The 16,045-nt window shown below is 44.5% G+C and overlaps 1 protein-coding gene across 4 annotated transcripts in view; it reads right to left on the bottom strand.

Annotated features, from left to right (window-relative positions):
- Positions 1-16,045, bottom strand: part of TIAM2 (TIAM Rac1 associated GEF 2) — a 273,384-nt gene that overhangs the window by 116,730 nt on the left and 140,609 nt on the right. For all 4 annotated transcript variants that reach the window (XM_050786779.1, XM_050786780.1, XM_050786782.1 and 1 more), the window contains 2 exons: positions 13,617-14,816; positions 6,272-6,707 (listed from right to left, as the gene is read on the bottom strand). In XM_050786779.1, the coding sequence (XP_050642736.1) occupies positions 6,272-6,707; positions 13,617-14,810 (1,630 nt within the window). In that variant the 5' untranslated portion in view covers positions 14,811-14,816. The remainder of the gene's footprint in view (positions 1-6,271; positions 6,708-13,616; positions 14,817-16,045) is intronic.

Raw genomic sequence — 16,045 nt, forward strand, 5'->3', positions numbered from 1 at the left:
TGGGGATATTTAACCTTTTATCTGTAGCTCCTGCTTAGAAAGAAATGGAAAGGCAGCATCTCGCATGACTCAGCTTTCGGCTTAATTTTTTTTTTCCCTTCTGGCATCATGAATTGGGGTCCCCAGGTTTTATTTTCCTTTCACACTAAAAATGAGAAAACCGAGAGATGGATTTACTTGCAAGGGTCCCACCGCTGCCCCGTGGAGCAGCAGGGATGTGAACTCAGACCCTCTGGCCCCAAAGCCCTCGTCCTTAAGCACAACACCACATTATTTAGAGAATCTCAATGTGAGAGGCCAAAGAAAATCCCACACTCACTCACTCCACTGACCATCAATGGGAACAAGAAACTGAACATACCTCGGGGACTTTGCCATTTACGAGAAAGTAGCCACTTTGTTCTCCAAATGCGATGTAAAATAACTTAATTTTTAGTATTGCCTTTTATCTCACAGTGATAGAAAACATTACTTAGGCTAAGGGAGAAAAGTGAAACTAATAGAAAACATGACTTAGACTAAGGCAGAAAAGTGAAACTAAATGTGCCTGAATTTTCAAACATGACTCTAAACATACTGCAACCTATGCTTTTAAGTGCTTATTTTTCCCCTCATGAGCTAACAAAGTATTGCTGGTAGAAGTTATTATGAGTTTGTTTCATTAATTAGAAATTGCATAATTATTAGACACAATTTTTAAGCAAATTAATGCTTCTAAAATGCTCACAAATGTGTCCTCTTGTATAGGTTAACTATCCCCTCAAATCTGTATCCAATAAACTTTTTTGACTACTTCTCATGTGCCAACCTCCAGCATACAAATAACAATGACCACCATCCGGGTGCTTCGCAAGTGCCTTTCGCATTGACAGGAAAGAAACACCAGCCTGCCTTCACTGTAAACAAATGCCTGGGCTCCACTTCACGGTACTTTATCCTACTGTGTTTGCATCCTCATTCATAGAAGTTCAGACGTTTTAAAAACGATTTCAGTCTCTCCAATTTCATTACTTCCTTTAAAAATAAGTCTTGATATGAACAAACAAGTTTATACAATAGAACTGATAACGGCACACAGAAGCCAAGAAAGATGCCTGCTCCAAACTTGGACTTCGGAAACAGTACTTTCTCCCTCCATGGTACTTTATGATCTCAAGAAACTGCGCATTTACTCCTCCCCACAAATAAAACTCATCCAAACTAACAGGCTGACGGAACTCAAATATTACAAACCAGGGAAAGTAGCAAGAGGTTTATAGCCAGAGCTGCTTCTTGCAGTCCTGGCCAGTATCTTTTTCCAGCCACTGATGCAGCAGTTACACAATAAACCACGTCTTCCCATCAAGTAAGGCCATCCGATGCTACCGTTGCACATGCTACAAGCCATGACCGGGGGCCCGAGGACCAGGGCAAAGGTGCAGAGCAGCTCCAGCTGCATCCACATCCAAATTCTTTCCGATGGGTTCACGTTCACTTCCCAGCTTCCCTAACACTGGAACCCCAACAGCCATGGTTTAAATCGTGGCATCTAGAGGAAATGAATGCAAACCTTGGGCCAATGCCAAAATGTCACCAAACCTAACAAGCCGTGGATAACAGACTACGAACTTGGAGGCATAAAACCAAAACAGGACATTTCACATTAGAGCCAGGCCAGGAAGTAAAACAATAGGCAGAATTTTGTGGCTATCGAATTTAAAATCAGGAAATCAATCTTAACGCTGTGACACCAAGTTCAACTTCACGGGACTCTGCACCTCTAAGGGGGCACCGGGGCCAGTGGAAAGCTGCATCCATGTGAGTGAAGCCTTTGCCATTCACCCCAGTGCTGGGGGCCCCCAGCACTGCCCGGTCCCTACCAAGCACTAGTCTTGGCTTCGAGGGGTCATTGACACTGGACGTTCTTGCTATGGTAGCAGAAAGAGAAAACAGATTGGCGTAGCAATGGCAGTACAGGAATCGAGAGGTAATATTAGTAGAAATCTCACCCAGGGGAAGGAGGACAATTAGGCTTGGTTTTCCCTCAAATGCACCTTTTCTATGACACCCTCTTAACCTCCCCTCCCTGCTGCTGGCCTATCTCAGGGCAGAATTACCAGTATCCTAAAATTATTTTATGAGCTCCTCTCCTGACACGGACACTCAGCCTGTCGCACATTTTGAGGGATATGTTTAATGATCTTGCCAACTCTTCAGTCCAGGAAGTCCCCAGTGAACTCCATGAAAACCCACTCATTGGAAAAGACAAATGGAAAGCAGAATTACCCTTGTTAAAAATTTATTACATCCTCTAAAGCCTTGAAAAACATTTATGTTCCTAGCACACCTATACATTCCAGGTAGGCAGGTAACCAGATGGCTTGTTCATAACGGTTCTCTCCAGAAAACTGTCTCCCATTTATTGACATGGATACTTTAAGGATAAATTTAAAATTAGGCTTAAATGTATGTCTGTGTGTGTATACATATATACGTGTTTTTAACTAAGATTAAACCAAACAGTGAGTCCAAACATGACAACTTGTATTCTAAGCCAAGAAATTAGAATTCAACATACAGAATTCCCAGAGGAAAGAGGTGTAGAAAAAAACCAATGGAAAAGGTTATGCTGCGGGAAAACATCTTTATCGCATGTCTTGCCTTGGCTGCAAAGGAAAGGAAGAAATGTGTGCTTGATAACATTTATACTACAAAGCACCCTTTATCCATGGATCTTGAAGTGTTTCCCAAGCAAAAAACTAGGAAAGCAGGGCCTAGCCAAGACTACAAATCTAGCAATGCTCAGTGACAACTCAGGTCCATCACTACCCCTGAAGTTGGTAGCCAGAAATTCCTGGTCTATCTTTTGGGATAAAATACAGGAAGCTGCCAATCAGCTCTTCCAGTCCTTAAGTGATATCTGCCTGAGTTTCCCTCAAGAAGCCTGCAACAGCTTGGCTCTGGGCAAATGTGGTCAGTAGCAGAGAAATCAAGAAGGGAGTATCTCTCCATGTGCCCATGGCTGTCACTGTGGTTACATTCATTTAGAATCAGCCTGTCTCCCATCTATTAGTTCCATTCTAACCTCTGCACACCCAGAATAAAGTCAATGTCTCTTCCACACACTGCTGTTCACTCCCACCCAGTTCTTATTTTCACCACGCTAAATATCCCTAGATCTTTCTGCCCTCCTCCATGTGGCACAGCTCTAAATCTCCTTGTCGTCACCTATGGCCCTGCTTCTCAAAGTGGTATATTCTCTCTCTCTCTCTCTCTCTCCCCCTCACGCACACACACACACACAAACACACAGAGTCACCCTGGCCCCCAGTCCAGCCCCCTACCACTGGGGTGATGTATACTGGGGGTTTTCAAATCCATAGACAGGCAGGGAAGAAATTCTCAAAGAATTAATTTTAAGAAACAAATTTTACATTTAAAAAGTAGATACATGACACATGATGGGGTAATGTGCATCCGTTCTAACTATTCATATCATGTGACTAGGAGGCAGCTTCCGTCTACGATTCACAGACAGTCCCACACGTTCACCCCTTAAGGGAATATGTTCACTCTCTCACCATTTAGGGATCCTCCGGGAGAACCTTTTAGGGATCAATTTCCCACTTCCTAACAAATCTCCTGCAATATTGTGCCCACAAGGAGGGAAATGAACAGCTCTGACCAGGGCAAAGAAAGAAGAGACTGTCATCTCCTTTGCAAGAGATATAGCATCTCTAAGGAGGCAGCTGATGATCATATGACATCTCCAACGAGGTAGCTGATGATCACGGTGCATCTCTGATAAGGTAGCTAAAGATCACATTTGCTCTTTGAAATCACATTTACTTTTTCAGCCACATCACCTTGGAAACACATGGCCTACACATTAAACCCCAACATCTTTTTCACTCATAATGCTGTTTTGGTTTTTTGTTTGTTTTTGAGATGGAGTTTCACTTTTGCCGCCCAGGCTGGAGTGCAGTGGCATGATCTCGGCTCTCTGCAACCTCCGCCTCCCAGGTTCAAGTGATTCTGCAGCCTCAGCCTCCTGAGTAGCTGGGATTACAGGCACCTGCCATCATGCCAGGCTAATTATTGCATTTTTAGTAGAGATGGGGTTTCACCATGTTGGCCAGGCTGGTCTCAAACTCCTCACCTCAGGTGATCCACCCGCCTTGGCCTCCCACAGTGCTGGGATTATAGGCATGAGCCACCACGCCTGGCCTCACTCATAACAGTTGGCAGCCTCATTTCCCTATCCTGCCCTTGGGTAGCTATCTGACTTCTAAACCTTAAAGCAGAACTTTCTTATCTCTTTACATTTTAATCCTGCCAGATTCAACCCATTATTTCATCTTTCCAAATCGTTTCTGTCATTCAATACAGAAATCTGCCGGTCCAGTATGGAAAAACTGGGGACGTTCTTTACCTTCCTCAGCCAGCCACAATGTCTACAAGCCTCCAAATCTAGGGATGGAAAAGAGGACTGCAGTACGTGAGGGATGCTGGGCCCCTGGGCTTTGTACACCTACCGGCCTGCTAGGAAAAGGTATCACTTGGACATGAAACACCTTTGCAATTGCCCCTTTTATCAGAGGTACCAGAGGGGCTTGTGGTAACCAAAGCATGATGCCTGCCCTCCATGGTTGGGGGAGCAGGGCTCCAACTGTTCAATAAGGGGCAAAGAAAAGCTAGAAAGGGGTAATTGAGAGGGCACCGGGCATTGCACACGTAGTATTTGCAGATGTTTCTGCTCTCTCCTGTGACAGGGAAGGGCATCACTCGATGATGAGGTCTGGCTTTTGAACAACACACTCAGCTCCTCTGACAAAGAGTCCCAGGGGGCTGTGCAGAATGCCAGAGGCTGCGAGGCAGCTCTATGTGCATCTGCATAAATCAACGCTGTACAGATTTGGAGCTTCTTGCTTCCTCACGAGACATTTAGATTTCTTCAAATCTATATGAGGCAATTATAGTTTTTAAATGGCAATGCTTATAAAAAAACGTTTCTCATCTCAACAAAACAAATTCTTACTCCTATTGTCTTTATGTTTAAAAAAAGACAGCTGGTTCATCAATGACAGACTGGATTAAGAAAACGTGGCACATATACACCATGGAATATTATGCAGCCATAAAAAAGGATGAGTTCACGTCCTTTGCAGGGACATGGATGAAGCTGGAAACCATCAATCTCGACAAACTAACACAAGGACAGAAAACCAAACACCGCATGTTCTCACTCATAGGTGGGAACTGAACAAAGAGAACACTTGGACACAGGAAGGGGAACATCACACACCGGGGCCTGTCAGGAGGTGGGGGGCTGGGGTAGGGATAGCATTAGGAGAAATACCTAATGTAAATGATGAGTTGATGCGTGCAGCAAACCAACATGGCACACGTATACTTATGTAACAAACCTGCATGCACATTGTGCACATGTACCCTACAACTTAAAGTATAATAAAAAAAAAAAGACAGCTGCACTTGTTAGTGACGACAACAAGTAGGCTTTGTTCATAAAGCTGGAATGACAAATCAATAATCCAGATGATATTCTTAGTTGCACAAGCTGGAAAGAAAACCTCTTTGGAGTTCTGAACATGTACAGAATGTGAAACTCAGAAGCTGCCTTCCAAATAACTAAACTACCTTTGGTTATTTACTTTTTTTTCTCCAAATCCAGCAAAACTATCACAGACAGTACAGGCATACCTATAAAATAAGCAATAAGTACTAAATCCAATCATTACATGAGGCCGGGTGTGGTGGCTCGTGCCTGTAATCCCAGCACTTTGGGAGGCCAAGGTGAACAAACTGCTTGAGGTCAGGAGTTATGAGGGTAGCCTGGTCAACATGATGAATCCCCATCTCTACTAAAAATTAGATGAAAATTAGCCAGTGTGGTGGCGCACACCTGTAATTCCAGCTACTTGTAACAATCTGAGGCACGAGAAGTGCTTCAGCCTGGGAGGCAGAGTTTGCAGTGAGCTGAGATCACGCCATTGCACTCCAGCCTGGGCAACAAAGCAAGACTCTGTCTCAAAAAAAATAAAAATAAGTAAAAAATCCAATAATTATTTATTGAACTGCATAATGCACATGAATAGTAGGTAAAACCTATTTCACAGGTGTGAGAAAGTATCCGCAGTAAGGCAGGCCATGGATCCGGTGTCAAACCCCTCATGTGAACTCACATCAATGCTAGACTCTTGGCACTTCCTGGGAAAGAACGTGGCTGGAGGAAATGGTTCCCAGTGGCCTCAGCAGGTGACACTGCACTCACCTTTCAGCGTTACCCAGTACTGTTTCCATTTCCTTCGTGCCACCAGCTCGAGCTTCCTTTCCTTCTGCACAGTGACCAGGGGCTTGAAGAAGAGCCACCCGGCTTTCCGGACCACCCCTTGTTCCTTCTCAAAGAGCAGATCCAGCTGTTCCAGAGAGCTGAGCGACTCGCTGCTGGACTCGGCGGTTTCTGTAGACATTTCTATGTTCTCAGTGTTGGTCCTGCTCATTTCCAACTCTCGCATGAAATTCTCATAAATGTTCTGTCGGAGGGGATCGCTGCCAATTGCATGCGTGGATTCACTTCTCTGAGACAGGATCTGAGCAGAGCCCCCTGACCACAGAAAAGCAGACGCCTGGGAGGGCCCCTGCACATCTGTATTCAGTCCATCAGAGCGACTGTCAAAGTAGTCACTGCCCTCCTTGGACCTCGGCTCCTGTGAGAAACACACAAGATCACCCATCAGAGCTGACAGCTATCCAAAGCATCCCTTCTTGAACACAGCATAAGTGTAATACCGGTGGCTGCTAATAATATAATGCAAAGCAAGATTCTGATGACAAAAATACATCTTTAACCATCAAGTCTTCATACCAGAAAGAATTTTTAAAATAGGGTTGCCTAAGCCAACTTATATCCAGTAGAGTTAGCGCCTAAAGAGGTAAATAAAACACCAAGGGCTCTCCTAAATCTAACCTATGCTTAGCATCGAGAAATTAGTATGTTTACAACACACTAGTGAAGATTACTAGAATGATATTTCCTTCTTCATTGCTAACCATGAATCAGTATCTTCCAGGAAAGAATTCATATTCTTGCAATTTATTTTTCCCCAGGATCATGTGAAAGGTAAACTAGAAAATTACTAGTACCAGCAGGGTGGGGGAGGTAGGGACTCAGTATTGTTACACAAAACCCAAAAACTTCTCTTCCTCTCCCTATAGTCCCCAGCTTCTGGCCAAGTGCCCAGGTCTAGACTTCTAGACTTTGAGATCTCTAGTATCTTATTTTCACAGTTCATATAGTAAAAATAATAGGTGGTAAGGTGGCTCATGCCTGTAATTCTAGCACTTTGGGAGGCCGAGGCAGATGGATCACCTGAGGCCGGGAGTTGGAGACCAGCCTGGCCAACATGGTGAAACCCTGTCTCTACTAAAAATACAAAAATTAGCCGGGCATGGCGGTGAGCAACTGTAACCCCAGCTATTTGGGAGGTTGAGGCAAGAGAATCACCTGAACCTGGGAGGCGAAGGATGCTGTGAACCGAGTTCGCACCATTGCACTCTAGCCTCGGCAACAAGAGCGAAACTCCATCTCAAAAATAACAATAATAATAATGATAATAATAATAATAATACACTTAGGATTCCTTATCTATGAAGGGTACTGGCTAGTAACTATAGCTTTTTTTTCTTTTCTTTTTTTTCTTTTTTTTTTTTTGAGATGGAGTTTCGCTCTTGTTGCTCAGGTTGGAGTGCAATGGCGCAATCTCAGCTCACTGCAACCTCCGCCTCCCAGGTTCAAGTGATTCTCCTGCCTCAGCCTCCCAAGTAGCTGGGATTACAGGCATGCGCCACCATGCTCAGCTAATTTTGCATTTTTAGAAGAGACCGGGTTTCTCCACGTTGGTCAGGCTGGTCTCAAACTCCCAACCTGAGGTGATCCGCCCACCTCGGTCTCCCAAAGTGCTGGGATTACAGGCATGAGCCACCGAGCCCAGTCAGTTTTTTTCATAATTAATATTTCTTTCTTAATTTGATAATTACTTTCATGAAAAAATATACTTATTTATTCATTCGCATCCGTTCATCTGAGTACCTATTTTATTCTAGGTACTGGAGACATCAAAGACATGATTCTTAACTGTAGTATTTATTCCAACACAAAAATCAAACATAGGCAGCTCTAAATACAATTCATACTTATATAATACCGTTGCTCCCTGTGAGGACTGGTGCATTGAACATCAAGCTGGCCATGCACAGAGCTGAAAACACGAAGACATTTCTCTAATATCTGGATTAGAAGTCTAGTCACTCAAGAAAAATAATTTGCATACAGGCTATTCACTGGTAAATGGCATTAATTAAAATTTTCAGCATAAAGTGAGCTTAACTTCTGACTCAAAAGGCACTGACGTTCAACATTTACGGCTTAAATGAAGATAACCCTGCAGAGACGCCAAGCACACTCAAGACTACTCAGCTGCTAGTGGGCTTTCGATTATATTTTCATACGCATTAAAATAAAAATAATGGAAAACTGGGTCAAGGACCATTGACTAAAGGTCTTATTTTGAATATTACATTGTGTAGAGAGGTTTCCTTTTCAGAAATTTCATCCAAAAATCAAGTTGCAATTACTTGCTGTCTTGTAAGAGAATGATCACACAACTGGAGAGTACTTCCAAATACCCAGGAGCTGTGAACAACTGCACCCCAAGCAGATATTACAAATGGAAATATGATTTGTCACCATTTACACAGGATCTCCAGTCATATTTATACACTGATGCTTATGTATAACAGAGCAAATAAACCAGCTACTGTGAGTCACTTGGACAGGAAACTTTTGAAATACTTAAGAGTTTTTTTTTTTTTAATTCTCACTTTGTTGCTTTTCAAAAACTCCTGGCTGGGCTCGGTGGCTCACGCCTATAATCCCAGCAAGGGATTACTTGGGAGGCTGAGGTGAGCGGGTCATGAGGTCAGGAGATCGAGACTATCCTGGCTAACATGGTAAAACCCCGTCTCTACTAAAAATACAAAAAATTAGCCAGGTGTGGTGGCGGGCGCCTGTAGTCCCAGCTACTTGGGAGGCTAAGGCAGGAAAGGTGAAGAAACACTTCTCATCTAGCTAGTATTAACATTATCTCAGCGATAAATATATCCCTCTGACTCATAACCCAAAAACACTGGAATTACCTCTGATACCCTGCCAGGGCCATGATGGAATGCTTCAAAACAAGCACAACTCTGCCAGAGAAAGGCACAAAAGTCCCAAAGTTAAGAGTGACCTACACACACTCTTGACACTGCTTCTCAAGTTACAGTGGCAACTTTTACATATCTAACCACAGCAAAGCAAGGATTTTACTTTGTCAGAAATGGCGGGGGTGGGGGGAATGCATTTTAGCATTTATAACTGATTCTTATACGTAGTATGAACTCTCCCAGTCTCTAATAAATTTCTAAATCTTTTTATCTAGAATCCTAATAGCCAGTGACTAATTTTCAGGCTAATAAAAAAGAGCCTTTAAAAAATATAGAACGTCTTTAAATAGGTTCAGCAAGAATTCTTAATCACTGTGTTACGTAGATGAAACTAAGGTGGCTGCTATATATATACACAAATCATATGTTTCCATTTCCATACAAATGACTTCACTTCCACCAAATCGAATAATCAGAAACAAGGACTAATGTAACTTGATGACCAGGGCAGTACAGCGGAGTGGAGATGAGTAAAGACTCAAGAGGAAAAACTTAGGCCAGGCGCAGTGGCTCACACCAGTTATCCCTGCACTTTGTGAGGCCGAGGCAGGCGGATCACCTGAGGTCGGGAGTTCAAGACCAGCCTGACCAACGTGGAGAACCCTGTCTCTACTAAAAACACAAAATTAGCCGGGCGTGGTGACGCATGCCTGTAATCCCAGCTACTCAGATGCTGAGGCAGGAGAATCGCTTGAGTGAGCCGACATGGCGCCATTGCACTCCAGCCTGGGCAACAAGAGTGAGACTCCATCTCAAAAAAAAAAAAAAAAAAAAGAATAAAAACTCAGAGATGTCACTTCTACAGAAAGACATGTACTGCAAGATTCCACTTACACGTGGAATATGAAATAGTCCAAATCATCAAAGCAGAGAGTACAATGGTGGTTGCCAGGGGCAAGAGAGGGAAATGGGAAGGTGCTGCTCAAAGGGTACAAAGCTTCAGCTTTGCAGGAGGAATGAGTTCTGGAGCGCTAAGGTCAATTATGGTGACTACAGTGAATAATAATATATTCTATGATTAAAATTTGCTAAGAAGGTACTTTTTTTTTAACAGAGCTAGACTCTGTCTCAAAAAATAAAATAAATAATAAAATTCTAATTCTTTCTAACCAGTTTGTTTGTTTGTTTGTTTGTTTGTTGTTGAGATGGAGTCTCACTCTGTTGCCCAGGCTGGAGTGCACTGGCATGATCTCAGCTCACTGCAACCTCTACCTCCTGGGTTCAAGCCATTCTCCTGCCTCTGCCTCCCAAGTGGCGGGACTAACAGGCACATGCCAGCATGCCCAGCTAATTTTCATTAGAGATGGGATTTCGCCAAGTTGGCCAGGTTTGTCTCGAACTCCTGACCTCCAGTGATCCGCCTGCCTCAACCTCCCAAAGTGCTGGGATGACAGGCGTGAGCCACCGCGCCCAGCCCTAACCAGTTTGTTTTTAACTCTACAGGCACACAGTTCAGAGTTAAGTTTTTGGACAATGCAGAATTGAAGGAGACCCAGTTCCCGTGGGCAGGAGAGGCAAGGAGGGTCACTCTGCCCATGATAGAATGATTCATACACAGCGGCAACTGGTCTACTTCTGAACTGAGTGGGAACTGACACTGCAGGAGGCTTCGCAGAGCCACGTGTAGCCAGGCCACATACACAGATGAGCAACACACTGAGTGCACATAAGAGATGCAGATCATTGGCTCGATGCCACCACCAACTAGGGGACACAGTAGGTGACAGCTGAACACAGGTCGGCACCATGACACTTGAATCAAAAAGGTGTGGACGTTGTCCACCTGGGACTGCCGCCCTTGAGTAAGCAGAAGCTGCATCTTCCATTATGCTCAGCTGGGATCAGTTGTTTAGGAAATGGGAACTGAGAGAAAAGAGTCAAGGAAATCTCTACTATTTCGTGGTTTAGTCTGAAAAAGTGATGATCCAGGAGTAAAATCACTATACAAATGACTACAATGTATTCAGGGACATGAAGAGGTCCTGAAAACAGGATGCTGATCGTCTGTTCTTCATCTCTGTGTGAAGGAGGAGGAGGGAGAACCCAAGCCCAGCACAGGAGCGGGCGGTGGAGGCAGACACGCTATGCATCAGAAGGAAGTAATGAATGTCAAACTTTTAAATCTGAAGCAATCTACTCAAAAAAGTTATATTATTTTCCACCCCTAAATCTCCATATAATTAATATAATTTTATAATTTTCTGTCTATCTAGGATGCAATTTTGCTAGAGACTAATTGCCCACACAAATTCCCTTCAACTCCAGTATTTATACAGAGTAATTTTAAAAGAAGCTTCTCCCCTCTACAAATAAAAAAATAAAAACATGTAACAAAACAACAACAGGCCGGGCGCGGTGGCTCAAGCCTATAATCCCAGCACTTTGGGAGGCCGAGGCGGGTGGATCACGAGGTCAGGAGATCGAGACTATCCTGGCTAACATGGTGAAACCCCATCTCTACTAAAAATACAAAAAAAAAAAAAAAAAAAAACTAGCCGGGCGTGGTGGCGGGCGCCTGTAGTCTCAGCTACTTGGGAGGCTGAGGCGGGAGAATGGCGTGAACCTGGGAGGCGGAGCTTGCAGTGAGCCAAGATCACGCCACTGCACTCCAGCCTGGGAGACACAGCGAGACTCCGTCTCAAAAAAAAAAAAAAAAAACAACAAACTGAAAATCTAGCAATCGCCTCTAGTTACCTAAAAAGGCAAACTATCACTTTTCTTCCTGGTGGATAAGCCGCTTTGCTCCCCCAGTCAAACTCTACACGCCATGATACAGAAGTATATACACGATTCTTATTTTATCAGTTTTATCAGTATATATATTTTTCTATTACATGCACTTAGGTACAAGATATTTTCAGGATGCCGTTAGCTATCTCCATGAGGAGGTGAAGATTACACACAGAGGCCGGACGTGGTGACTCATGCTTGTAATCCCAGCACGTTGGGAGGCCGTGGCAGGAGGATTACCCGAGGTCAAGAGTTTCAGACCAGCCTGGCCAACATGGTGAAACCCTGTCTCTACTAAAAATACAAAAATTAGCCGGGCATGGTGGTGCACACCTGTAATGCCAGCTACTTGGGAGGCTGAGGCAGCAGAATCGCTTGAACACAGGAAGCAGAGGTTGCAGTGAGCCAAGATCGCACCACTGCACTGCACTCCAGCCTGGGCAACACAGCGATACTCTGTCTCAGAAAAAAAAAAAAAAAAAGATTACACTGTAGATATATCATCAACTTTTTTTTTTTGATGTACCAACTTAAGCATAGAAATTTTAATTTAATCAGAGTAATATCAAATTTAACGTGCCTACTCAACCAAAAATAATGACAATCTCATCTGTTTTGTTTGGATTGTAAGAATGAAGTCTAGTAAAATTCTCAGATAACCAATTATTTCAGGAATTCTCTCCAACTCTACTTACTTTTTTTTTAAAGACAGAATCTCTGTTGCCCAGGCGTGATCTCGGCTCACTGCAACCTCTGCCTCCCAGGTTCAAGTGGTTCTCCTGCCTCAGCCTCCCAAGTAGCTGGGACTACAGGCACCCACCACCACGCCAGGCTAATTTTTGTATTTTGGGTAGAGACAGGGTTTTGCCATGTTGCCCACGCTGGTCTCAAACTCCTGGCCTCAAATGATCTGCCCGCTTTGGCATCCCCAAGTGCTGGGATGACAGGCGTGAGCTGCCGCGCCCAGCTATGGCCAAGTCTTAAGATTAGGCCTGTGGAGTGCAGGCAAGAGTGCGGGGACATACACAGAACCAGAATGCTATTGACTGAACATTTGTTTCCCCCCTCCCCAAAATCCATGTTGAGGCTTTAACTACCAGTGGAATTTGACTGACACCTTTGAAAGGTAATTGGTTTAGAGAGGGTCAAGAGGGTAGAGTTCCCATAATGGGATTAGGGTCCTTATAAGAAGAAGAAAGGAGCCTAGACCTCCCGCTCTCTCTGCTGTGTGAGGACACAGCAAGAAGGCGGCCGTCTGAAGCCAGGAAGAGAGCCCTCCCCAGAACTGGACCACACTGGTACTCTGACCTCTGACTTCCAGAATTATGACAAATAGATGTCTGTTGATTAAACCACCCAGTCTGTGGTATTTTGTTTGCAGCCCAAGCTGACTAAGACACGGGAAGATTAAAGTTGTCAGCTAAAAGTGAAAATATCTGAAGCAAAAGAAAAAACAAACCCACACCTGAAAATGAGATAAGCCAGGCTTTCCACTGAACTCTTCACTTTTGCCAGATCATTTAAGCACCCCGACAACACTCTATGGTGGCTTCTACTAACCTTCCCCTTCTCCAGATGGGGAAACTGTGGGGACCCTTCCCTCTGCTCTAAGGTACACTCACCTGGAGTTTCCTTTTCTTCCTTGAGAGGCTTCCCGTCCAGTCACTGATCCGTCGCATCCTGGCTTTGAGGGAGTCCTTCTTTGCAGTATCCTCAACTAAGGCTTTGGGCTTCCGACAGGGGAGAGTGAAGGAACTGTACTGGACGGGGTCCCTGTGTGCCACCCTGGAGGGCACATCAATGTCAGAGGCAAAAGAGACGCGGTTGCTCAGGCTGGCATGCGTGCCCATGTATTCATCAGAAAGACGGATACCTGAGGGGGACAGGCTCCCCAAGTTGGCATCTTTGTACAGTTCCCGAAGGGAGGAGAGGGAAGAGCTTTGGTTGAAAGGCTTTTTGGCATCACCAGGTGGGAAGCTGGCATGGAGGCTGGGGTCAGGCATGCCGGGGGCCAGGAAGGAGCCCTCAGCCTCGCTCAGCTCTCCAGCGTTGCCCCAAGGGGAGTCGTACCAGGATGACTCAGAACTCAGGGAGCTGCCTTTGCTGGACCGCAGGCGAGAGTCCGTGGGAGAGGGGCGATGGCTGGGCAGGGAATCGGCGCTGGACCCCCTCCTGGCTTCAGGCACTGGGGAGGTTTCTGATGCTAAGGTAGGTGAGTACCTCAGCAGCTGCACTGGCTCACTGGAGTCCTCTGCAGGCACTTTGCTGGGGTTGCCACCATTGTGGAACTCGACCCTTAAACACCCATCCAGCTTCCCCAGCGTTTTGATGAGCACTCTGGGGCTCTTGCGGTCTTCGCCCGGCGGAGTGGAGGCAACGCTCTCATTCCTCCCGTAGCAGTTGAGAAGGTGTCCGTTGCAGTCTCTGGAGGTGATGTGGTTATCTGCCGGCTCATGGCCAACAGAGTGGAAGCCGTTCTCAGTTGAGAAAGCAGCACTGATGCCCTGGAAATCCTTCCCTGGGGCATTTGTCCTGTGCGTGGAGTAGGCAACGCCTCTGGAGACCTTGCACGTGGAGCCACCGAGTCTGGATGCGTAAGGCTGGTTACTCTTAAAGTGAGAAAGGCAGCTTCGGGCCAGGGACCTGGACTTGTAACCTGCTCCGCTGCTTCCGTGACCCCATCCATGCAATGACTTTTCCTCTTTTGCATGAATCCCACGTATTTTCAGGGAGCAAGGAATTTGCTTAGCACCAGTGATAGTATTGCTATGATTTTTAGATCCTTGAAGGGTGTACTGACTCTCGGAGTTGCCCATTTTAACCTAAATTAAGAACAGTTGCATCAGTAAGACCGTGGCCTAAATTACACTCCATTATGACAGAACTTTTAAAAAGAGTGTGCTGCATATTACACAGCAACTTTAGTGCCTGGAAGGACTCAAAGGAGTAGGGACAAGAGTCAGTCAGTAGAACAGGCTCTCCTTATTTTGAGAGGCTGCTCATTAGCTACACAGACAACACTGCACACTTGTCTGCTAGTTATTTTAAAGACATTATTCATTAGACAATATTAATTTAGAAGTTGAACAGGCATAAAAATCAGCTTATGAGAAAGATCTGCTTCAGGTGTTGGGAGACTTTGAACTAACGATTTTTTTTTGTTTTTTGGGTTTTGTTTTTCTGAGACAGGGTCTCACTGTTATCATCCAGGCTGGAGTGCAGTGCTGCAGTCACGGCTCACTGCAGCCTCAACTTCCTAGGCTCAAGTGATCCTCCTGCCTTAGCTTCCCAAGCAGCTGGGACTATAGGCATGTGCTACCACGCTCAAACTCAGGCTTTTTTTTTTTTTTTTTTTTTTTTTTTTTTTTTTAAGATACGGGGTCTCACTCTGTTGCTCCAGGCTGGTCTTGAACTCCAGGGCTCAAGAGATTCTCTTGCCTTGGCCTCCCAAAGTGCTAGCATCACAGGTGTGAGCCACCACACCAGACCAAATTAATGATTCTTAAAGAGAAAAATCAGGGAAAGTATCTTTATTCTGTCAGTCTAAATACATAGATTTCAGTGATCAGAGAGATACAGTTTCATTATACATAAACTACTGGTAGAGCTAACATCTCTCCATAGTATTTTGAGAGATTTTTACTCAAAAACTACCACATTTTTATAACATGACACCAAGTGCCAGGCTCTGTTGGGGCTCTAGGAATACCACAAAAGAAGAAGGCCTGCAAGTCCTCAAAAATGAGGCTGAGATGAAAAATGGGGGAAAAAACAAGAGCTCTCATTTGGGAAAGAAAAACATTTTAATAAAACTAATCTCTAGAGCTTTTCTAAAGACTTCAGGTGTCTTCACTTTAGAATATAATGAGAGAAGTAAGTATGAAGCTGACTTAGAATAAGGGCATCAGAAAAATTTAATATTAGACTCTTACTTCCTTGTAAAAACCCCAGTTTGCTCAAGGAGTCTATTAGTTAAGCCAAACTCAAAGTGAAAAGGGGGAGAGGGAAGGAGGGAGGGAGGGAGGAAAGACGAAACCATCTCTTTTGATTC

Source organism: Macaca thibetana, chromosome 4 (assembly GCF_024542745.1).
Source record: "Macaca thibetana thibetana isolate TM-01 chromosome 4, ASM2454274v1, whole genome shotgun sequence".
NCBI lineage: Eukaryota > Metazoa > Chordata > Mammalia > Primates > Cercopithecidae > Macaca > Macaca thibetana.